This window comes from Scyliorhinus canicula, chromosome 7, assembly GCF_902713615.1.
Source record: "Scyliorhinus canicula chromosome 7, sScyCan1.1, whole genome shotgun sequence".
Classification (NCBI taxonomy): Eukaryota; Metazoa; Chordata; class Chondrichthyes; order Carcharhiniformes; family Scyliorhinidae; genus Scyliorhinus; species Scyliorhinus canicula.
This window is the reverse complement of record NC_052152.1, coordinates 98,980,190-99,006,142: the sequence shown is the minus strand read 5'-3', so window position 1 is coordinate 99,006,142 and position 25,953 is coordinate 98,980,190. Positions and strand designations below refer to the sequence as shown.

Genomic DNA, 25,953 nt, shown 5'->3' with positions numbered 1-25,953 from the left:
ACCCTATCTCCCTATCTCTATCTGTATATCTACCCTATCTCCCTATCTCTATCTGTGTATCTACCCTATCTCCATATCTCTAACTGTATATCTACCCTATCTTCCTATCTCTATCTGTATATCTACCCTAACTCCGTATCTGTATATCTACCCTGTCTCCATATCTCTATCTGTGTATCTACCCCATCTCCATATCTCTATCTGATTATCTACCCTATCTCCATATCTCTGTCTGTATATTTACCCTATCTCTATCTGTGTATCTACAATATCTCCATATCTCTATCTGTATATCTACCCTATCTCCTTATCTCTATCTGTATATCTACCCTATCTCCATATCTCTATCTGTATATCTACCCTATCTCCCTTTCTCTATCTGCATATCTACCCTATCTCCACATCTCTATCTGTATATCTACCCTATCTCCACATCTCTATCTGTATATCTACCCTATCTCCATATCTCTATCTGTATATCGACCCTATCTCCACATCTCTGTCTGTATATCTACCCTATCTCCATATCTCTATCTGTTTATCTACCCTATCTCCCTATCTCTATCTGTATATCGACCCTATCTCCACATCTCTATCTGTATATCTACCATATCTCTATCTGTATATCGACCCTATCTCCCTATCTCGATCTGTATATCTACCCTATCTCCACATCTCTATCTGTATATCTACCCTATCTCCATATCTCTATCTGTATATCTACCCTATCTCCATATCTCTATCTGTATATCTACCCTATCTCCATATCTCTGTCTGTATATTTACCCTATCTCTATCTGTGTATCTACCCTATCTCCATATCTCTATCTGTATATCTACCCTATCTCCCTATCTCTATCTGTATATCGACCCTATCTCCACATCTCTATCTGTATATCTACCATATCTCTATCTGTATATCGACCCTATCTCCCTATCTCGATCTGTATATCTACCCTATCTCCACATCTCTATCTGTATATCTACCCTATCTCCATATCTCTATCTGTATATCTACCCTATCTCCATATCTCTATCTGTATATCTACCCTATCTCCATATCTCTGTCTGTATATTTACCCTATCTCTATCTGTGTATCTACCCTATCTCCATATCTCTATCTGTATATCTACCCTATCTCCCTATCTCTATCTGTATATCTACCCTATCTCCCTATCTCTATCTGTATATCTACCCTATCTCCCTATCTCTATCTGTATATCTAACCTATCTCCCTATCTCTATCTGTATATCTACCCTATCTCCCTATCTCTATCTGTATATCTACCCTATCTCCCTATCTCTATCTGTGTATCTACCCTATCTCCATATCTCTATCTGTGTATCTGCCCTATCTCCAGATCTCTAGCAGTATAACTATCCTATCTCCCTATCTAAATCTGTATATCTACCTGATCTCCTACCTCTATCTGTATATTTGTATATGTACTATGATGATGAGGGGGATAGATAGAGTTCCTCGGGTGGATGTAGCTGTTACAAGGGGGTATAACTATAAGATTCAGGGTAGGAGATATAGGAGGGATGTCCGAGGTAGGTTCTTTACTCAGAGAGTGGTTAGGGTGTGGAATGGACTGCCTGCTGTTATAGTGGAGTCGGGCACTTTAGGAACTTTCAAGCAGTTATTGGATATGCACATGGAGCATACCAGAATGACAAGGAGTGGGATAGCTTGATCTTGGTTGCTGACAATGCTCGGCACAACATCGAGGGCCGAAGGGCCTGTTCTGTGCTGTACTTTTCTATGTTCTATGTTATACTTCAGATTGGTGCGCACTTTTTCTTTCAAATGAAAATCTGGATTTTACTGCTAAAATTCAGATTTTTGGTATCTGGAATACTGATTTCTGGTGGGAAAGGTTGGCAGCTCTGCTGTTCCAAGCCCAAACCACTCCAGTATCTCTATGAGGTACTTCCATTCAACTCTGTCGAAGGCCTTTTCTGCGTCCAGGGGACTATCACCTCTGGGGTTATGATCACGTTCAGCAGGCGTCTGATATTCAGTGTTGACTGTCTACCCTTTACAAAGTCTATCTGGTCCTGGCACACAGTCCTTCAGCCTCTTGGCTAGGATCTTGGCCACTGTTTTCACGTCTGCGTTTAGCAGCGAAATGGATCTATAGGAATCGTATTCTGTTGGGTCTTTGTCTTTCTTGGGTATCAGTGAGATTGAGGCTTGTGCTAGCGTAGGCAGTAATGTGCCTCTCGCCAGTGAATCTATGAACATCTCCCACAGGTATGAGGCCAGTGCCATTGTAGAAGTTTGCCGGGAAACTGGTGCCATCCCCACCTGCATGGAGTTGATACTCTCCATGACTTCTCCCAGTTCTAGCAGTGCTTCCAGTCCCTGTTTCCTATCCTCCCCCACAACTAGCATGTCCAGTCTATAGGGGAACTGCTTCATCCTCAAGTCCCCTGCTGGGAGCTGGGATGTGTACAGCCCCTGGGAGAAGGTCTTGAATGCTTCATTGACCTTTTCCGGTTCCGCTACTAAGTTGCCTTTGCTGTCCCTAATCTGGGCTATTTCACTCGTGGCCGCCTGCTTTCTCAGCTGGTGAGCCAACTGGCGGCTGGCTTTGTCTCCGTGTTCGTACAGGGTTCCCCGTGCCTAGCGCAGTTTGTGCACTGCTTTCCTCGTGGAGAGCAGGTCAAAGTCCATCTGTAGCTTTTTCCTCTCCACCAGCAGCTCTATGGTCGGGCCTCAGAATATTGCCGGTTTACTTCCAGTATGGAGTCGATTAGCTGTTGCCTCGCCACCCTCTCTTCTCTATCTCTCCGTGCTTTGTACGTAATAATTTCACCCCTGATCACAGCCTTCAGCCCCTCCCAGAACATGGGGGGTGAGACCTCCCGTTCTGCTTATTAGTAATATACTCATCTATGGCCTGTGATATTTTCTCGCAGAAAGCCTTATCGGCCAAAGGGCTGTGTCCAACCTCCATGAGAACTCCTTCTCCCTTGGGTAGGTGAACCGCCATGGGTCCACTGCCCCCAACTGCTCCATGAATGTTACAGAGTTCTTCCACCATGTTGGAGGTCTTCCCCATTTTGGGATTTGATCTGGCTGTCCGTGAGTCCTGTACACAGTTAACGTCTCTTCCCCCCCCCCCCCCCCCCCCCATGATAAGTCTCTGTGTATCTATGTTGGGGTTTTCCACCATGGTCTTCTTTATAAACTCCGTGTCGTCCCAGTTGGGAGCGTACACGTTCACCGGTACTACCGGTGCCCCGTCCAGGACACCGCTGGCCATGACGTACCGTCCCCCCTGGGTCCGTAACCGTCCTCATCACCATAAACTGTCCTCTTATTTAACTGCATGGCTACCCCCTTGGCCCTCGTCCCATAGCAGGAACGATACCCAGCCCTTCCTTATCCGCAGTCGGGCCTTCTCTCTCAGGTGCGTCTCTTGGAGGAAGATTATGCCGTCTTTCAAAATTTTCAGGTTTGCAAAGATTCTGGATCTTTTCACGGGGATGTTAAGTCCCCTGACGTTCTGTGACTATCCTGACGGGGGGGGGACGGGACGGGGGGGGGGGGGGGGAATTTTGTTGTTCCCCCCCCCATGCAATATCAGCCATACGTACCTGGTGGACGAGCCCCTGCACTGCAGGGGCCGTCCAAAATGGCCATGTTCACCGTTTCCTCATGGGGCTGGGCCCCTGCACACCAGGATTTCCCTTTGTTCAGGGACCCTCCAAAGTGGTTGCTTGTGATGCCATTTTGTTTCAAGTTGCCACGTGTGGCCTATTGTAGCCAGCCTAATGCCCTCGCTCCCTCTTAATCAGGATTCCCCTTGTGGTGTTTTATTCCCTCCCCCCATCCTTTGGTGCCCCCCTCTCTCTATTTCTTTCCTGAGCCGTCCACCAGTAGTGATGTGCCCCCCCCCCCCGGCCAGGCACTTTCTCCTTGTGGGAGATGCGGCACAGCCTCCCTCCGGTGCTAGCTTCCCCGCGAGTGTGCTGGCCTCCTCTTCCAGGGCTAGTTGTGCATCCTCCCATCTCTAGTCTGTATTCCTGCAGGAATACAAATGGGGATTATTTGAACTGGCCGCTTGGCGGGTCAGATGTCGATGATACCAGGCATGTGTGGGCACTGCGCTTAAGCAGGAAAGGGTTCTGATGAGGAGTGCCAGGGGAGAGTGAAGAAGATTGTGGAAGGCGGGTGCTGGGACTCTGTGAGGTGGAAGCATGTGGGCTTGAGGTGATAATCTGAGGGGTGATGGAAAGTTGGAGTACAGAGAGGAGACAGAGAGCACTTACCCTGGCAAAACAGAGTAGGACATTCATAATTTTTCATTGTCTTGGTCAGGTTGCCGGCCCTAACTAATGGTGCAAACGTCTCCCAGGTGGTATTCGTCACCTTGCTAAAGGGTCTCCTGCCAGCCCGAGGGTATATTGTTGCCCACCTCTCCTCCATGGCATCCAGCACACAGGTGAGGGCCCCCTCTGTGAATCTAGGAGCTGGTTTCCTCGCTGCCATTCTCCTGGCTTGATTGAGTCAGTGGTGCGGAGTAATTTAAATGCAGTGCCTCTTTCGTTGAAGTGCTCAGATGACACCCAGGAGGACGAATCAGACGCTTGACGCCTTAGGCATGCCAATAGTGCCTAAAATTTGCCGTCTGGATCACACTGTCAAGGCTAGTGGGAATCATATCAATCACACTACAGCCTTCCGGTCTCAACATCAATTTCAACAACTTCAGATGATTAGCTCTACCCCACCTCGACCCATTTGTTTTCATCCCATTTCATTTTAACTGTCTTTTACCATTTCTTTCTCTCTTGTCTTTCTTTATATATATTTAACGCCCCCCCCCCCCCAATCTTATCCATCTTTCCTTACCCTCTATCCACTTTGCTTCACCCTTCTCCTCCCCCCCCCCCCCCCCCCCCCCCACATCTACATCTGTCACAGTTCACCCTCTGATGTTAGTTTCTCTCCTGTTTGACCTTTCACACCTTTAGTACTCTCTGGGGACTGCCATTAGCACTCTTTCCCCGTGGTATCTGTGGCTATTAGCACCCCATTTCCATGGGTTTCTGTGGCTATGACTCATCTTTCATTCTCACTCCACGGTATAAATATTTTCCACTTTCTAAGTCTTTTAGCTTTGACAAAGGGTCACCTGGGCTCGAAACGTTAGCTCTTTTCTCTCCCTACATATGCTGCCAGACCTGCTGAGATTTTCAAGCATTTTCCCTTTGGTTTCAGATTCCAGCATCCGCAGTATGCCGCCGTGACACACGGGGCCGCGCTCCTAGCCCCGCCCGGGGGGGGGGGGAGAATCGGCCCCGGATGTGGGCGTGAAGGCTGCCGTGGGTCACGGCCTGTCCCACGGCAGCCTATACGATTCTCCGCATTTGCGGAGAATCTCGCCCAATGTCTTATAAGCTGTTTGGCCATGCACCACACAGCTGGCAGATAGAAAACATTACAAGATCCAGTGCCAAGACATTTGAAAATTATTGCTCTCCACCTGAGTAAACAGACTTTTGCTGACAAGTCCTATCTTGGCAATTTCTTGTTCCTCAAATCTCCAAAAGTCCTGTCTGTTTCCTTTTCTTCTATTCAAACAGAGAACCAGCTCCCACCAGCAGCCTGATTGGTTGCTGACACAAAACAGTCTTTTATTCTTCACAGCAGGTGCAAGTCTCAATCTCTCTCTCTCTCTCTCTCTGTGTTTCTGTATCCAAAAAAGCAGCTGCCCATATTTTGTGTCAAGGTGTGAAAATTGTCACTTGATTTTCAATGGCTTTTCTTTTGCTTTTCCTTTCCATGACAGCCACCACCCCCCCCATCTAGAATATCCTGTTTCACCATAAGTGAAATTCATCTGATTCACATGAGGAAGGAGCAGTTCTAAAAGCTAGTGTTTGAAACAAACCGGCTGGACTTTAACCTGGTGTTGTAAGACTTCTTACCATAAGTGAAAGGAGACAGTTTAAAATACAACCATGTTATAAAGTCTCACATTCTTAACAACACAATTAAATGCACCAATTCATGGCAAAGTCATAGGGCTGGATTTTCCGTTTGTAAGACTAAGTGTTGATGCCAGGGCTGGATTCGTGCACTTTCAAGACAGCAAAACTTGCACTGAACCTGGACCAATTTAGCGACTGTGGATGGGGTGAACACTGTCGCCGCGTGGCACACAATCAATTCCAATGAAAAACGGTGCGGGATTCGCCGGGTCCGTGATTGACACTCGGGTGGCTGACAAGCCGTAGCCCCATATGCACACTTCACTTCCCACACACACCATCCCAGTCAAGAAGGTGGCACTGGTTGTGCTGGAACGCGCCCATACAGTTGATGGATCGGCTGGGGCCAGAGGGCACCGAGGGGGGTGGCCTTCGGGGACACCTATATGACCCGCAGCCCTAAGTTCACAGTTGGCTGCCAGCGGCATGCGCAGCTGGTTGGCTGCCTTCCCGGCTGCGGCAATGGTGTTCCATACCTGTCCACCCTGACCCCACAGCCCACCTCCTGGCTATCCCCCCCCCCCCCCCCCGGCCCTGGCAGAAGTTGCCCGGCCAGTGGCACAACTGTGAGCAAACTGTGGCGATGTTGGACACTTTCCGTATCCCCCCCTCTCACTCCCTCAGTAGCCACCACACTGCTTTCACGATTTTTAAAAGCACAAGTGGACCGCGCCGTCAGGACTCGTTGGCCCTTTGGAGGCGGAGCGTCGCTGAGGTCCCGGAGAACACTGGGTCAGGCCCGCTAAAGATATGCAAATGGTGACTACTGTACGTGCGTTCCACACCGCATTGACACCGCTGTTGAGGTGATGGAGAATTGTGATTTGGCGTCAAATCGGCACCCGCCACAATTTTGGCGTCGGAACCTATTCTCTGCCCAATCGTGTTTCCCAATTTTGGCGTCAGACAATGGAGAATCCTGCCCACAATCGGTGCGTTGAGATGTGACAAAGTCCAATCTGAATAAAATATGCTGGATCTAGCACGAGAGTCTCAAGATAATTTGATCCATGAATCACATTTAACATCAAGAAAAGAGGCTTCAAAGAGAACGTATGTATAATTATGCAGGCTATAATTCGAAGCAGGAGCGAAGGGTTGGACCAAAAGCAGATTTACCAGGCTTCTTTCATGGGAATAGGTACAATCGTGCTCACCTACAGTTTCTCCAAAAGGAGCGCTGATGGTGCAATAGTCACCCAATGATCTAATCTGGAGCTAGACTTAATAAAGCAAATTTATGAGAAAACCAGAGTTTATGGCTGTAAAGTAATTGTCCAAACATCATAAAATTAATCTCCCCTTGGCATCTTATGCCCTTGAAATACAACATTTTCTAAAAGCCAAGACTGAATCCACTCAAGGTGCAAAACCTCCACTTAACAGTCTGTTCCCTTCAGGAGCCAAATGATCTGTGAAAGCTCCTAAAACAAATTGTTTCAGATTTAACCCTGAAAATACTTAGCAGACCCAAAGGAATAGCTTCCTCTCCTTGGATAGCTCATGTACTGTGACCACTAATACAGCTACAAATTTGATTTTAAACATGCACTCCAACTGAAGCAAACAATCTAAATGAAATTTTCATTAACACTTTGGCCGGGATTCTCCGGGGCCATCTACTAGCTGCAGGATTCACAATGGCCCACCGAATCCTGCATCGAGCCAAAATCATGCTTCGTGCCTGGCGTCAGACCCATTGCGAGTTTCTCGGCACACCCCACCGGCCATAAAGGGGTTTCCGTACCGCCTGCCATAAAGGGTGAACATACAAAGTGCTCATCGGCATTCATTTTAATGCTATTATTGGGTTGGAAGCTCAATTCAAGTGGCACCTGCGTTGTGCCCCCTCAGATGGGAGTCACCCAGGCATGATTTACCGCAAGTATTTAAAAATGGGAGTGAGGACCCTCCCTACAATTACCACCAGAGTGCCGAGGGGGTCCTTCATGGGAGTTACATTTGCGTCACACAAGTGGCAGGCAATGACCATCTCCTACAAGAGAGCATCTAATCATCACCCCTTGAATTAATAGCATTACCATCGCTGAACTCCCAACAATCAACATCATGGGGTTACCATTAATCAGAAACTGAACTGGACGAGCCATATTAATACTGTGGCTACCAGAGCATGTCAAAAGCCAGAAATCCTACAGCAAGTAACTCACCTTCTGAACCCCCAAAACCTGCCCACCATCTATAAGGGCTGGTTTAGCTCAGTGGGCTAGACAGCTGGTTTGTGATGCAGAACAAGGCCAGCAGCGCGGGTTTAATTCCCGTACCAGCTGAGAATTCTGAATTCTCCCTCTGTGTACCCAAACAGGCGCCGCAATGTGGCGACTAGGGGCTTTTCACATTAGCTTCATTGCAGTATTAATGTAAGCCTACTTGTGACAATAAGAAGGTTATTTATTTATTATTATTTAAATCAGAAGTGTAATGGAATACTTTCCACTTGACTCGATGTGTGCTGCTCCAACAACACTCGAGAAGCTCGACCCCATCCAGGACAAAGCAGCCCGCTTGATTGCTCCCCCTTCCACAAACATTCAATCCCTCCACCACTGACGAACAGTGGCAGCCGTGTGTACCATCTATGAGATGCACTGCAGGAACTCGCCAAGGTTCCTTAGACAGTGCCTTCCAAACCCACGACCACTACCATCTAGAAGACAGAGCTGCAGATGCCTGTCAACCCCAGCACCTTGAGGTTCCCCTCCAAGTCACTCATTATCCGATTTGGAAATACAGCGCCATTCTTTCACTGTCGCTGGGGCAAAATCTTGGTGCTCACTCCCTAATAGCACTGTGGGGGTGGCTACAGCTCAGGGACTTCAGTGGTTCAAGAAGGCAATTCACCACACCTTCTCAAAGGCAACTGGGGATGGGCAATAAGTGCTGGCTTAACCAGTGACGCCCACATCCCGTTAAATAAATTTTTAAAAAGGTGGTAGTCAGGGGGCTTGTGCTAGAATGGGGCTTGGTTGGGTGGTCTCCCCATTTCCAACCTTCAAACCCATTAAACAGTCACCTTATCTAAAAATTAAAGTTTTCTCATAATAAAGTGAATGTGATCCCATCTGTACCCTGAAACCCTTTGAAAGGTCTGTCAGTATGTAAAGTTCAAATGTCTGTGAGATGAATGCAAGAGTAATCCCTTTAATATGGTGGAAACCTTTAGAAGTGGTTTTCTCTTGGTCAATTTAATTGCCGTTAAAGTATAGAAGCCTGTGCGTATGCCTAGAAGGCTAAAGGTTTTGAACTGCGTTGTTTACATTCAAATTCACACACCATTGCCTGCTAAAATCTTTTTGATTGACAGGTCAAGTTTCAAAGGAGAGATTTGGATTGTTTATATTAATAGTTCTGCATTAATACATTACATTATGTAATACATTAACTCAAGGGAGCAGGTGTTTTCCAACTGCAGTTTTTAAAAATGAGGCTTCTTCTTTGTTCTCAAGTGCTTCCTGGAAAGAGCATGTGTGGAAGCAGCACCAGTTCTTTCTAGCATGAAGGGGGTGGCGGGGACATAGCCCTTACCAACGATCAGGACCTGTCCTGCCCCTCTCAGTTCTGGCCGGACACCAGAGTGCCATGGACTGGCACTTAAAACCCCCTCTGAGGCAAAAGAAAATTCAAAGTTTCATGGAATGGTACGTCAGGGCCCTTACCGCCACTGGGAATCACTCTGGTTTTCCCACTAGCAGGGGTATTAGCCATGGACCAGATGAATCGCGGCCTTAATTCTTCTGTCCCTGTGCCATTTTGTATTTCCCACTCCATTCTTCTCAATTAATTTTAATTTTACCCAATGGGAGGAGAAGGGAATTAAGACGCTAAAAGATTTGTTTCTTGGGGGTCAGTTTGCAGGACTGAAGGAGCTGGGAGCGAAGTATGGGCTGGAGCAGGGGGGAATGTTTAGATACATGCAGGTTTGAGATTTTGCCAGAAAGGAGATACAGAGCTTCCCGGTAGAGCCAGCCTCCACATTGCACGGAAGAGGTGCTGACGACAGGGGGATTGGAGAAGTGGGAAGTGTCGTCGGTTTACGGGGCTATTTTGGAAGAGGAGATGGCGCCACTGGAAGGGATCAAAGAAAAGTGGGAGGAAGAGTTTGGAGAGGGTATGGAGGAGGTGTTCTGGTGTGAGGTGCTCTGGAGAGTGAATGCCTCCACCTCGTGTGCAAGGTTGGAGATGATACAGCTCAAGGTGGTATATAGAGCACACCTCACGAAGGCGAGGATGAGCCGGCTCTTTGAGGGGGTAGAAGATGTGTGTGAACGTTGCGGGGGGGGGGGGGGGGGGGGGGGGGGGGCGCAAATCACGTTCATATGTTTTGGTCCTGTCCAAAGCTGGAGGATTACTGGAAGGAGGTTTTTAGGGTAATTTCTAAAGTGGTGCACGTGAAACTGGACCCGGGCCCTCAGGAGGCCATATTTGGGGTGTCGGAACAGCCAAGGTTGGAAACGGGTGCAGAGGCAGATATCGTAGCCTTCGCCTTGTTGATCGCCCAAAGACAGATCCTGATGGGATGGAGAGCAACCTTTCCACCCTGTGCCCTGGTGTGGCGGGGGGCCCTGTTGGAATACTTGACTCTTGAGAAGGTTAAGTTTGAACTGAGGGGAAGGATGGAGGGGCTCTACAATTCATGGGCGTTATTCATTATGCACTTTCGAGAACTGGATAACATCGAACATTAGTTGGGGGGGTTTGGGAGGGGTGGGGGGAGGGGGACTGTATGTGTTAATGATTACTATGGGCGATTCCTGATACCTCTTTGTCATTTGTTTATGTTAACATGTGGGCTAATGTTTCAGGGTTTGGTGGAAGGATGGGATTGTTGTTATTGATTTGGGGATTGACATTATATTCGTTACTGATTATTGTTGATTGTTGGTGGGTGTAAATTTGGGAGAAAATGAGAAAAAGGACGAGAATAAAAATAATTTTTTTGAAAAAACTTTTAATTTTACCCGTTATTTTCAAAATCTACCTGGCTTTGGCGGTTTTGTGGTGCAGTAGGAGCACCTTGGACTGGATTCTCCGGTTGCCGACGCCGAAATTGCGTTCGCAAACCGGTCGGAGAATGCAAGGTCACGACAGAATCGGGGATGGGGCCGTTTCACGATGCTCCGCCCCCTCCAAAGCGGCATACTCGCAGGGTATGCCACACGCCGTATCGATGGCCTCAGGACATTGCCTGAGGCCTGCCCCCCGATGCTCCGCCCCTGACCGACCGAGTTCCTGATGGCATGGGTCTCTCATGGTCTCATTGGGAACTCAGACCAGCACCGCCACAGTCGGGGGAGGGCCAATCCATGGGCAGCGGGGGGAGATTATTTGGGGCTGGGGGCACTGTACGGGGGGTGGTCCGGGGTGCTTGAGCCGGCCGAATGGGGGGACTATTTCGCGGGCCGGGAACGCAAGCAGCCTCCGCCATAAAGCACGGCGCGGCCGCTGCAGGCCACCACCGTGCACATGTGTGGCCATGGATCCGGCAATTTTCCAGGGCGTATCGGCAACTAGAGCCGGGAGCAATACGCTGCCATCCTGCTAGCCCCTAATCAAACAGGGATTTAGTGGCTGTTTTGCGCCAGTTTTCCACTGTCCCCACGCCGGCGTGGAGACATAGCCCCAGAATCGGAGAATCCAGCCCCCTGTCTCTGGGCCAGAAGCTCTGTGCTCAACTCCCACTTCATGAATTGATGGCACAGAAGGTGTATTCATAAGAAGGCCAACAGGTTTATAATCAGCCTGTAAGTCCTTCCAGTCCACCTGATGGCAGACACTAAGAGTGGTAGAGATTCTTTTTTAAATTTATTCTTTCATAGGATGTGGACATCGCAGGAAAGGCCGGCATTTGTTGCCCATCTCCAACTGCCCTTTAACCTTGTAGTTTGCTGGGTTATTTTAGAGGACAGTTAGAGTTGACCACATTGGTGTACATCTGGAGTCATTTGTCGGCCAGGCCAGGTAAAAATGGCAAATTTCCTTAATTAAAGTGAACCAGGTGAGTTTTTATGACAATTGTTGTCATGGTTACTGAGATTAGCTTTCAATTTCAGATTTTACGCTCAGGGAGAATTCAGAATGTCCAATTCTCCTAACAAGCACATATTTTGGGGCTTGTGGGAGGAAACCGGTGCACCAGGAGGAAATCCACACATACACGGGGAGAATGTGCCGCCCTATACATTATTCGACAATGGAAATATGTAATTAGGTAGTTTGGAGAATAGTTTCATAGATTGAGATAGGTGCGGTGGTCACAGGGTAGTTGTCATGGGTGACTTTAACTTTCCAAATATTGATTGGAACCATTCAGGGGGATTTCAACATCGGGGATCGGAGAATCCAGCCCCAGAATTTTTCCATTTCACGCAATTCTCCGCCCGATTACAATTTTCACTTCCGGCATCGCGAAGCGGAGAGCCTAGCCCAGGATCCTACAGCCTAAATTCCTAAATTCAGTTATTCCATAGTGTAATACCGTCCATCTTGGGCTTCAACAGATCCCTGAATTTCTCCCTGACCCTTTAATGAGACTAGAAAAATTAGCACATTTTGTACCTGAACAGAATGTTCTCAATACTATCTTATCTAAAAACATCCATCTAAAAGCTTCAGAACAAAGGTTGAAATTCAGTTCGATGTACTTTGGCATTGCACAGCAATTATTTACAGATTTTCTTTGCAGTAGCCAGCTCTTCCAACAAATGTCACCACATTCTCACAGACCCTGCTATTTTATTTCTAGCTAGAAAACAAAATAGTAAAGTTTCCAGTACTTCTTGCCTGGACAGAGCTCCCTGTTCTCATTCTGAATGCAATTCAAACTACAGGTCACTTGTGGTTTGTTCCCTGGAATAATATGCAGTCAAACATGCTACTGTAATCAAGGGTTCTCCACATAGCCTAAGAAGTACCACTTGCCACAATAAAGGGGAAAATCAGCATTCTTTTATGGAACAAAACGTATTTCCTAATGGTATTCATAATATCCTACTGTCAGAGCACAGAAGGGGAGGGTAGCTTTTATGCTCACTACTTGGGTGGTAAACTGGTGGAGCAGATCAACTGGCTTTTATTGAACCTGCCCAATATTCATTATATCAATGATCAGGTGTTCTCACAGAGGTAACAACAAAATAAGAATAATTGAAGACGAGTCATAGAGACTCAAAATGTTAACTTGGTTTCGCTCTCCACAGATGCTGCCAGACCTGCTGAGCTTTTCTCTTTTTAGTTCAGATTCCGGCATCTGCAGTATTTTTGCTTTTATAATGAAATAGAGACAACTTACAAATGATAACATACATCTCGTGTCTTCTGTTTACATCTCCTAGGTGTCAGCTATGGTTCAGGGGGCTAGCGCACTTACCCGTGAGTCATGCCATAGACTCAGTGCAGTTCCGAGGGAGTGCTATGGTGCTGGGTGGGATTCCTGCTCGTTTTCCTGCTCGGCGCCCCCTCGCCAGCAGTGGGATTCTCCGTTCCAGTAGCCGGCCAATGGGAGTGCCCTATGTAGCCACCCCACGCTGTCGGGAAACCCATGGGATCTGCCGGCGGAGCAGAGGATCCAGCCGACGGAGAATTCCGCCCGCTGTCTTTTGCATCGGATATTAAACCAAGACTCCACCTGTTTTGTTGTGTGGTAGGAGCTTAGATGGCTTTGAGATTGCCTAGTCTCCCAAAGGTATGTTGCTTGAGTCCATAGCCTTTTTAACCAGACCTCCACACGAGGCAAGAGCTTCTGCTCTCTTCCAGATCCCTCTTACTTGTGATCTGACATTGTGATTATATCAGCATCATGTATGCTTCTGATGTTATTAACCTTTTACTCTACAAGATATGCTCTCCCAGGTGGGCATAAAAAACCCACAGGAGGAGCAGCGCTCCCTGGTGTCTTGGCCGATACTTATCCCTCAACCAATATCATTGAAAATTAATTTTTATTACCGTTATCATATTTCTGTACACCTCAAAAAGTACTTCATCAGCTGCAAAGCACTTTGGGATGCCCTCAGGGTCAATGCAAGTTTTCCTCTCCATATAAAATATCCATTGATGACAAGCACGCAATTCTCATTTTGTTTCATGATTATCTTCCCTTTTTTTGCTTAAGGCAGATTTGGGAGGTTGGGGTGGGAATGTGGAATAAAGCAGATTTGTTTCTTGGCTTGTTGATCATGCTACTGTGAACTATGGTGGATTAAATACATTTTTTTACATGCTATTCTCCTCAATGGTTGGATTGCAGTGCTTGAGGAAGACACTGGGTTTTATCCAACCAACAATGAGAGATGATATTCATTTGCTTCCAATAAAATTTGTTGTTGTTAGCTTGTCTCACTTAAATCTTCGCATGGCGATAAACTCCACAGCACAAAACCATCCGGAAATATGCAGTAGGGTTAAGGAAGCTCCCAAGGCATGGCAAATAGGGTTAAGGAAAATCCCAAGGCTTTTTACACGTACATAAAAAGCAAGAGGGTAGCCAGAGAAAGGGTTGGCCCACTGAAGGACAGAGAAGGGAATCTATGTGTGGAGCCAGAGGAAATGGGCGATGTACTAAATGAATACTTTGCATCGGTATACACCAAAGAGAAGGAATTGGTGGATGTTGAGTCTGGAGAAGGGTGTGTAGATAGCCTGGGTCACATTGAGATCCAAAAAGACAAGGTGTTGGGCGTCTTGAAAAATATTACGGTGGATAAGTCCCCAGGGCCTGATGGGATCTACCCCAGAATACTGAAGGAGGCAAGAGAAGAAATTGCTGAGGCCTTGACAGAAATCTTTGGATCCTCACTGTCTTCAGGTGATGTCCCGGAGGACTGGAGAATAGCCAATGTTGTTCCTTTGTTTAAGAAGGGTAGCAAGGATAATCCAGGCAACTACAGGCCGGTGAGCCTTACGTCAGTGATCGGGAAATTACTGGAGAGAATTCTTCGAAACAGGATCTACTTACATTTGGAAGCAAGTGGTCGTATTAGCGAGAGGCAGCACGGTTTTGTGAAGGGGAGGTCGTGTCTCACTAACTTGATAGAATTTTTCGAGGAGGTCACAAAGATGATTGATGCAGGTAGGGCAGTGGATGTTGTCTATATGGACTTCAGTAAGGCCTTTGACAAGGTCCTTCATGGCAGACTGGTACAAAAGGTGAAGTCACATGGGATCAGAGGTGAGCTGGCAAGATGGATACAGAACTGGCTAGGTCATAGAAGGCAGAGAGTATCAATGGAAGGGTGCTTTTCTGATTGGAGGGCTGTGACTAGTGGTGTTCTGTAGGGATCAGTGCTGGGACTTTTGCTGTTCGTAGTATATATAAATGATTTGGAGGAAAATGTAACTGGTCTGATTAGTAAGTTTGCGGACGACACAAAGGTTGGTGGAATTACGGATAGCGATGAAGACTGCCAGAGGATACAGTAGGATTTAGATCGTTTGGAGACTTGGGTGGCGAGATGGCAGATGGAATTTAATCCGGACAAATGAGAGGTAATGCATTTTGGAAGGTCTAATACAGGTAGGGAATATACAATGAATGGTAGAACCCTCAAAAGTATTGATAGTCAGAGAGATCTTGGGTGTACAGGTCCACAGGTCACTGAAAGTGGCAACACAGGTGGAGAAGGTAGTCAAGAAGACATATGGCATGATTGCCTTCATTGGCCGGGGCACGGAGTATAAAAATTGGCAAGTCATGTTGCTGTTGTATAGAACCTTAGTGCGGCCACACTTGGAGTATAGTGTTCAATTCTGGTCGCCATACTACCAGAAGGATGTGGAGGCTTTCGAGTTGGTGCAGAAGAGACTTACCAGGAGGTTGCCTGGTATGGAGGGCATTAGCTATGAGGAGAGGTTGAATAAACTTGGTTTGTTCTCACTGGAACGAAGGAGGTTGAGGGACGACCTGATAGAGGTCTACAAAATTATGAGGGGCATAGACAGAGTGGATAGTCAGAGACTTATTCCCAGGGTAGAGAGGTAAATTACTCAGGGCCATAGGTTTAAGATGCGAGGGGCAAGGTTTAGAGGAGATGTACGAGGTACGTTTTTTTACACAGAGGGTAGTAGGTGCCTGGAATTCGCTGCCGGAGGAGGTGGTGGAAGCTGGGACGATAGTGACGTTTAAGGAGCATCGTGACAAATACATGAATAGGATGGGAATAGAGGGATATGGACCCCGGAAGTGTAGAAGATTTTAGTTTAGACGGGCAGCATGGTCGGCGCAGGTTAGGAGGGCCGAAGGGCCTGTTCCTGTGCTGTTCTTTGTTAACCGTGAATAAAAATCCAACCTCTGAGGTTTTTTTGAGGCAAAGAGATGCTCAAGTGCAGATGTTGGCCCCACTGGCAAGGCCAACATTGGTTGCCCATCTCTAATTGCCCTTAAATTAGCAGCTACTTAGGTCATTTCAGAATCAACCACGAAAGAGAAAATGCTGGAAAATCTCAGCAGGTCTGGCAGCATCTGTAGGGAGAGAAAAGAGCTAACGTTTCGAGTCCAATGATTTGGCTTTCAGTCAGAGAATGTGGGGAATATTTATACTGTGGAGTGAGAATTTAAGATGAGTCATAGCCACAGAAACTCAGGGAAACCGGGTGCTAATCGCCACAGAAACCAAGGGGAAAGAGTGCTAATGGCAGTCACCAGAGAGAACAAAAGGTGTGAGAGGCCAAACAGCAGAGAAACTAACATCAGAGGGTGAACTGTGACAGATGTAGATGTGGGGGGAGGGGAAGGGCGAAGCAAAGGGGAGAAGGGGTAAGGAAAAGTGGAAATGATTGGAGGGGGGTTAAATATATATTAAGAAAGACGAGAAATAAAGAAATGGTAAGAGACAGTTGAAATGAAATGGGATGAAAACAAATGGGCCTAGGTGGGGTAGAGCTAATCATCTGAAGTTGTTGAATTCGATGTTGAGACCGGAAGGCCGATATATGTCTAACCGGAAGATGAGATGTTGTTCTTCCAGTTTGCGTTGAGCTTCACTGGAATATTGTAGAAGGCCAAGGATAGACATGTGGCCATGGGAGCTGGGTCTTGTGTTAAAATGGAAAGGTCCGGGTCCTGAATGCGCACAGACTGAAGGTGCTCGGCAAAGTGATCACCCAGTCTGCGTTTGGTCTCTCCGATATAGAGGAGACCACATTGGGAGCAGCGAATGCAATAGAACATTTTTGAAGAGGTGCAAATGAAACGTTGCTTAACCTGGAATGAGTGTTTTTGGCCTGGCTTATTAAGCATGGAAGAGGTAAAGGGGCAGGTGTTACACCTTTTGCGATTGCATGGGAAGGTGCCATGGGTGATGGGAGAGGTGCTGGTATGGTGGAGGAGTGGACTAGATTATCGCGGAGGGAACGGTCTCCGCAGAATGCTGACAGAGGGAGTGAAGGGAAGATGTGTTTGGTGGTGGCAGCATGCTGGAGTTGGCAAAAATGGCAGAGAATTATGCTTTGCATACGGAGGCTGGTGGGATGAAATGTGAGGACGAAGGACTCTATCCTTGTTCTGGGAGGGAGGGGAGGGGGCGAGGGAGATAAACCGCACACTTGAGGGCCCTGTCAACAACTGTACCTGGGAAAATAAAAGTCAACAACATTGCTGTGGGTCTGGAGTCACATGTAGGACAGACTGGGTACGAATGGCAGATTCCCTTCCCTAAAGGGCATTCGTCAATCAGAAGGCGTTTTAGGATGGCTGTTGTCATGGTAACCATTGCTGAGACTAGCTGACAAGCATCAGCTTCCAGATTTATTAATTGAATTTAAAATTGCACCAGCTGCTGTCGGTGAGGGATTGGAACCTGTGTCCCCAGAGAATTAGCCTGGGCCTCTGGATCACTAGTCTAGTGACACTACCACTAGGCCACCTCCTCCCCTTAAACATTCAAAGCAAAACAGCTCAGACCTAATCAGGGGTACGGCTGCATCATTTTTGGATAAGGAGCGAATCCTGAGGTAGGCCAGGCAGACGAGGTGATGTACCTGGGAGGGCAGTGAGCTTCAAGTGTAATTAAATTAAATGAAAAGAAAATCAATTATTGCCACAAGTAGGCTTCAAATGAAGTTACTGTTAAAAGCCCCTAGTCCCCACATTCCGGCTCCTGTTCAGGGAGGCTGGTACAGGAATTGAACCGTGCTGCTGGCCTGCCTTGGTCTGCCTTAAACACTAGCTCTTTAGCCCTGTGCTAAAACAACCCCTAGGTCTGTACCAAGTCCTGGGTGCAGAGCTGGCCAAGAGGAGAGCAGGGTTCAACAAAGTGAAGGCTGCCGTCTTTAAGGGAGTGAAGTTTGGAATGCTGAACCCGTCTTGCCTCTGGGTGACCTACAATGGCTGTAACCTTTATTTCGGGACACCGGAGGAAGCAATGGAGTTTGTGAGGGACAATGGACTGGCAGAGAAGGAGGACATTGAACTTTGGAGGAGGTGTTCTTTTTAGTTTTCTTTGGGTGTTTTTTTTTGTTCTGGGGGCCATTGATCTTTGTCCTGCTGTGGGGGATGGGTGGTTAATATTTTCTTTGTTTTTGGGTTTTGAATATTGATGTTGTTTACACCGGGACAGTGTTTGAGCTGGGTGGGAGGGGTAGGATGCTAGGCGCCATGGGCGGGGGCTACCAGACTAGCTGGGCGGGCTGGTTCATGGAAACGCAGTGGGGGGTGAGCAGGTGATTAGAGTGTTTATGGTGGTTGGGATTATTATATTTTGAGAAGGGGGGGTGAGGGACTCCTGACCGGAGGGGCTTTTGAAATGTGGGGCGGGATTCTCCCCTACCCGGCAGGGCGGGGGGTCCCGGTGTAGCGGAGTGGCGCCAACCACTCCGGCACGGGCCTCTCCACACCTTTAGGGGCCAAGCCCTCACATTGAGGGGCTAGGCCCGCGCCGGAGTGGTTGGCGTCACGCTAAAACGGCGCCAACGGCCTTTGACACCTACCGGCCGGTGTCGGGGCTGGTCAAAAGGCCTTCGCCGGTTCGCTCATGCGCCGGTGTGTCAGCTGTCGCTGACGTCACCACCGGCGCATGCGCGGTAGGGGGAATTCTCTTCCGCCTCCGCCATGGTGGAGGCCGTGGTGGCGGCGGAAGAAAACGAGTGCCCCCACGGCACTGGCCCGCCCGCCGATCGGTGGGCCCCGATCGCGGGCCTGGCCACCGTGGGGGCACCCCCCGGGGTCCAATCGCCCCGCACCCCTCCCAGGACCCCGAGGGCCCGCTCGCGCCGCCAATCTCGCCGCCACCAGAGGTGGTTGAAACCACGGCGGCGGGAGAGGCCTGACAGCAGCGGGACTTTGGCCCATCGGGGGTCGGAGAATCGCCGCAGGGAGCTTGCCCCCCCCCCCCCCCCCCAAACCAGGCTGATCATATGGAATGTCAGAGGGTTGAATGGGCCGGTCAAGAGGGCTCGCGTTTTTGCAAAATCTGAGGAGTCTAAAGGCGGATGTGGCATTTCTGCAAGAAATGCATCTGTAGATTGGGGATCAAACTAGGTTTAGGAAAGGGTGGGTAGGGCAGGAATTTCATTCTGCATTGGGCTTGAAGGCGAGATGGGTAGCGGTATTGTTAAATAAACGGGTTACTTTTGAAATGGGGAGCATAGTGGCAGGCTCTGGAAGGAGGCATGTTATGGTGAGTGGGAAATTGGAAGGGATGCCAGTGGTATAGGTGAATGTTTATGCCCTGAACTGGGACGATGTTGGCGGGTGTTGGGCAAGATGCCAAACCTAGACTTGAACCGGTTGATAATGGGGGTGGGGTGGATTTTAATACAGTTTTGGATCCAAAATTGGGTCGGTCGTGTCCAAAGTCTGGGAGAGTATCGGCGGTGGCAAAGGAACTGAGGGGGTTTATAGAGCGCATTAGAGGGGGTGGATCCATGGAGGTTTGATAGGCCAAGGACGAGCAATTCTCGTTTTTTTTCCCATTTGCACAGTGTGTACTTCCAAATTGACTATTTTGTATTGGATACAACGTTGCTGGCGGGGGTGGTGGATTCAGAGTATTCGGCAATTGGAGTATCGGATCATGTGCCACATTAGGCGGACTTGCAGGAGGGCGGGGGGGGGGGGGGGCAGCACTTGCAGTGGAGGTTGGATGTGGGGCTGTTGATAGATGAGGAGGTTTGTGAATGGGTGAGGGCTGCCTTTCGGGGATATGTGGAGCTGAACGACACGGGTGAGGTTTCGGCTTCCACGCTGTGGGAGGCATTGAAGGCAGTAGTAAGGCGGGGGGGGGGGGGGGGGGGGAGTTTATTTCGATACATGCACACAGGGATGAGACGGAGCGGGCGGGGATGGAGAGGTTAGTGGAGGAGCTCCTGTAGGGGAATAGGGGGTATTCGGAGGCACTGAGGCAGGGTTGCTGAGGGAGCGGCAGAAACTGCAGATGGGGTTTGGGTTATTATCCACAGGTAAGGCATTAGAGCAGTTGAGGAGAGTGAAGGGGGCAGTCTATGAATATGGAGAAAAGGCGAGTTGGATGTTGGCATATCAACTGAGGAAGCAGGAGGCAATGAGGGAGATCAGGAAAGTGAAGGATAAGGGGGAGAAACATGGTCTTGGATCTGGTGGGGGTGAATGGGGCATTTGGGGACTTTTATAGGAGGCTGGATAAGTCGGAGCTCCCAGCCGGGGTGGAGGGAATGAGGCAATTTTGGAAGGGGTTGGAGTTCCTGAGGGTGGAGGAGGACCTGGTGGAGGGATTGGGAGCCCCTATTGGGCTGGTGGAAGTGGTGTAGGGTCTTGGGGTGATGCAGGCGGGGAAGGCCCTGGGCCCGGACGGGTTCCCAGTGGAATTCTTCAAAACAAATCATTTCCGGGGGACCTGGGGCCTCTGCTGGTGAGGGAGTTTAATGAGGCGGGGGAGCAGGGGGTGCTCCTCCCCACGTTATCGCAGGCCTCGATCTCCTTAATTTTAAAGAAAGACAAGGATCCGGAGCAGTGTGGGTCCTACAGGCCCATTTCATTGTTAAATGTGGATGCCAAGTTACTGGCCAAGAATTTGGCCTTGAGGATTGAGGACTGTGTGCTGGGGGTGATAGGGCAGGACCATACGGGGTTTGTTAAGGGGTGGCACCTGTCGGCCAACATCAGGAGGTTACTGAATGTTATAATGATGCCACCGGAGGGATGAAGTGTGGAGGTGGTGGTCGCCATGGGTGCGGAGAAGGCCTTCGATCGGGTGGAGTGGGACTATTTGTGGGAGGTGCTGGGGCAGTTTCGGTTTGTGGACTGCGTTGGGTTGCTGTATCATGCACCAGTAGCGAATGTGCAGGCAAACCGGGTGAGCTTGGAATATTTCAGGCTGCATCGGGGGATGAGGCAGGGATGTCCACTCTCCTCATTGCTCTTTGCCTTGGTAATAGAGCCACTGGCAATGGCGCTGAGAGGGTCAAGGGAATGGCAGGGGATAGTACGGGGGGGTGGCGGAGCATAGGGTCTCGTTGACTGTGGATGACATGCTGCTTTATATTTCGGACCCGTTGGAAGGTATTGGGGGGAATTATGAGTATTCTGGAGGAATTTAGACGGTTCTCGGGGTACAAATTGAATATGGGAAAGAGCGAAGTTTTCATGAACCATTATTGGGTGGCGAACATAGCTATGGTTAGGAAGTGGGTGGTGCGGGAGGGGCGGATGGAGGCAGCCTCTTGCAGGGATACGGGTTTGAGGGCATTGTTGACGGCGCCTCTGCTGTTCTCGCCGACCAGGTACTTCACAAGCCCGGTGGTGGTGGTGGCAAAGAAGGCGTGGGGACAGTGGCGGCAGGAGGGGGCCTCGGTTTGGGCACCGTTGTGGACATTACCGGTTTATTCAGGGGTGCTGGATGGCGCTGGGCGGGGATTGAGCGGTTTGGGGATCTGTTCACTGAGGGCAGCTTCCCGAGCATGGAGGTGCTGCAGGAGGAATTTGAGCCACACGTCGGGAATGGGTTCCGGTATTTGTAGGTGAGGGACTTTGTTCGGAGGCAGGTAGCGTCCTTTCCTCACCTCCCGCTCCAGGAGCTACAGGACAAGGTGGTGTCAAGAACAGGGGTGGAGGAGGGGAAAGTGTCAGAAATTTACAAGGACCTGATGGACTGGGAGGGAACCCCGATAGGGGTAGTGAGGCGCAAGTGGGAGGAAGAGTTGGGTAGTAAGTTGGAGGCTGAGCTGTGACAGGAGGCCCTGAGGAGAGTTACTGCTTAGCCGTATCTAGTTTAAGGTGGTCCACAGGGTGCATATGACAGTGGCCAGGATGAGCAGGTTTTTTGAAGGGGTGGAAGACAGGTGTGGCCCGTGAATCAGGTCCATATGCTTTGGGCTTGTCCAAGGCTTCAGGGATTCTGGCAGGGGTTTGCCGACATTAAGTCGGAGGTCCTGAAGCTGAAGGTGGTCCCGAGTCCAGAAGTAGCGATCTTCGGAGTGTCAGAAGACTCAGGAGTCCAGGGGGCGAGAGAGGCCGATGTCTTGGCCTTTGCCTCCCTAGTAGCCCGGAGACGGATATGATTAGAATGGAGGGCTTCAGGGGCTCCCCTGAAACCGGGGATGTGGGTGAGTGACTTGGCAGAGTTTCTCAGGCTAGAAAAAATAATATTCGCCTTGAGGGGTTCTATGGAGGGGTTTTCCCGGAGGTGGCAGCCATTTATCGACTTCTTCAAGAAAAGTTAAGATGTCAGCAGGGGGGCGTGATGGTGGTGGGGTGTTAGGTATTCTGTTGACTTCGTTATTTGCAGCCCTGTTGGCTTTTTTTGATCTGTGATTATGTTTGTTGTATGAATATATAAATATAAATGCCTCAATAAAATATTTTCCAAAAAAGAAATCATTAAGCCTTTTTCACTGGACCAGATTGTGCTCTAATATTTAAGACATGCAAGTTGAATCATGACAATTATCTTTAAATACCTCGGACAGCACTGATTTTGTTGCAGTCTAAAGGAGCTATGCCTCGATCTAGATTTCCATATACATTGCTTCTGACAAGCACCTCCTCAGGAAACAGATGTCGAACCAGGTATCGGGCTGCGAGCTCTGGTCTTGTTTTTTGCTTCGCGACATATGCAGCAGAATATGGGAGTCGAACTTGCCGAGCTGGGTTACCAAGAGTTTCTGGTGAGGAAAAGAGACAGTCAAAGAAATGCTCTTGCTGAGCATACATGAGAATAAAACAGGTTAATTAATTCAATGCTTCATCGTGGATTGAAGCTCTACATCTTGCTGAACCATCATGTGTACCGGGATCAATCTACATTGAAATCATGTTTAAATGGTTCGGAATTGTTGCAGATGCACCAAAGAGATCAGGGGTGACAAATGTGGGAGCGTTGTGCTAATTATGCCCTTAAAATTCCAAATTGCCGCCCATGGCAGTGGTGCACACACATACTTCCATGCAAAGTAAAATGCACAAGTGAGGGCATTAATTTATTTATTTGTTCATGAGATGTGGGTATTGTTGCCGAGGCCAGCATTTATTACTCATCCTCAATTGCCCTCGAGATGGTGGCAGTGAGCTGCTGCCTTGAATTGCTGCAGTCTATGTGGTGTTGGTACGCCTATAGTGCTCTTATGGAGGTGGTTCCAGGATTTTCACTCAGCGACAGTGAAGGATCTATCACACACACATTAATGAGAGCAGGTTGATTAGGATGTCAGTCGGTGTGCAACCCCCAACCCACCCACGCACCCACCCTCCACCAGTTATTTAAAGGGATCATCGACTAGCTACAGGTCAATTGCTACCTTGACAGTCCCATTCTGCTTGGACAGTTTGTGAATGAAATACCGAATATCCCAATCCCAATGTCTCATTCACCAACAGTCCCACACCTCTTTGTGATTTACCAGCAGTGTTCATTTGACTCCAATGTAAAAATAATAACCACGACAAAATAAATATTCTAAATTAAAGTTATAAACGAAAACATGAAGTACTGATATTCCTTTAGTAGCTGTGCTATCCTAGTGCTCCTACATCGTGCAACCCCAGAATAGCTGGTGGAAGGCTGCTAACTTTCAATTGAACAGAGAACAAAACTGCACAGGAACAGGTCCTTCGGCCCTCCCAAGCCTGTACTGGTCATGATGCCACCCTTGGCTGAAACCCTCACCACTTTCTAGTGCCGTATCGCTCCATACGAATCCTATCCATGTATTTGTCGAGAAAAGACCAAAAATGGAGATGGGCTTGGATGATGACCTTGAGCAGCTCTGGTCCTAGAAGGTCCAGCTTCGGGCTGCACAATCTCAACAATGCGCACTAGCTGGCTGATAGGCAACAATAATGGTAAAAAGCAGAGTGGCGCAGAGAATAGGCCAAATACTGTTTTCCTGAGAGGAAGACAACAGGTTTGGATTTCATGGGGACATTGCTAGTCTCGCAGGCCGACCCTTCAGCAACTCTAATAATCAATTTTTTGGAGGATAGATTTGCTGGCCTGTTGTGAAATGCTGCAAACCCAGCCCACGTGGCAGCAGTCTGGACTTACATAGCAGCAAACTAATCCTTGCATGACTTCAGTCTGAGCTCCCAGTGCAGCATTTGGAGGTTGAGTGACTTCTGCTAGTGCCGCAATGGAAGCTGGGACATCGGCCGTCCCTGTATTATGTTGGATCCACAAGTGTATGGCCAGGTGACCATGCCAGAAAGGAAGGGCACCAAAGCTTTGCACAAAGCCCTGTGCCAAGTTGCTGCTGTACCCATTCATGTTCCTTGGACATGGAATGCAGGTCTCCCAACACTCCAAACATTTTGTTATCTATACCCATCAGTGTTTTTCTATAAACTGCCATCCAAGTTCTCATTGTAATACTCAGCAGTCGAACTTATGTGCAATCTCATTTCTGACTAGCTGAAACTGGCTCCCTTCTGGCCTCTTGCCCTGGCTTCAGGCCATTTGTGTCCGCTGTCTTATAATGTGCCGATCTCACCTCTTTCTCTTCTCAACATGTGCAGTGTCAGTATCTACACTGGTGACTGCGAGTGTGAAATAGAGTATGGGTGCGTTTTCATCATCACTGCCTATCTGTAGCCTGGCCATGTATTTCTTGTGTAAAGCACGTGGATTGGGTTATGGTGGAGGGAGGAAGTAAGAACTGCATCTTGGAAATCACAGTATGTGGGAGAGGTGGGATGCAAGCAGGAGAATTAGATATGAGGATATAATTTTCAATGGTTTTAAGTTTTAGGCTGTCGACTGCTTCCTGAATGGCCATCCCAATAATGGTCAGTACCATCTCTCCCATGGGGGTATGATATTGCAGTAAAGATTCTGCAGCATTGCTAAGTGTGTGAGGGTGTGGTGGAACATGCAAATGCCAGATAGATGCCCTGAATGATTAGAGTTGTTGCGGTGAATGGAGCAATTTATAAAACTAGTGGAGTAGTTGATGGAATATGGCATTTGATGATGTATTCACTGACCTTGATTATTCAGAGGTTACTCAACTTCTTGTAGCACTGGATCCATGTGCTCCAGGCCCGACAATTGGCATTGACCGCTACGGCTATCTGCTCGCACTGCCTTCTGAGCAGCCTGGTTCCTACGAAAACAGGACACCACTCTTCCTTTCACCCTCCACCAGGGCTTTCAGTGCAGGTTTTGAAAACCCTGGAGACCACCATTGTGTGTCAACATTTCCCAGGTCAGGTTCACTTCCTGCATTGCTCTTCACCCGCTAAGAGCTGGAGGTTAGATTGAGGTGGAGCTAGTCACTCATGATAATGCCCCCCAGCCAATTAATAGTGATTAAAAGAAAGACTTTCATTTATATGGTACTTTTTCGTGACCACTGCACATCTCAAAGCGCTTCCCAGCCAATGATGTATTGTCCCTGTTGCAATGTAGGGAATGCAGCCACCCTAAACAGCAATGTGATAAGACCAGATAATATTGTGTCTGATAGTGATAGGGATACCAGGAATAACTCCCTTGCTCTTCTTCAAAATAGTACCATGGAATATT

General features: G+C 48.4%; 1 protein-coding gene across 4 annotated transcripts in view; it reads right to left on the bottom strand.

Moving 5' to 3' along the window:
• The window catches only part of LOC119969218, a 102,983-nt gene that overhangs the window by 12,633 nt on the left and 64,397 nt on the right, over positions 1-25,953 (bottom strand). For all 4 annotated transcript variants that reach the window (XM_038802531.1, XM_038802530.1, XM_038802533.1 and 1 more), the window contains exon 11: positions 22,895-23,098. In XM_038802531.1, coding sequence (XP_038658459.1) covers positions 22,895-23,098 — 204 coding nt within the window. The remainder of the gene's footprint in view (positions 1-22,894; positions 23,099-25,953) is intronic.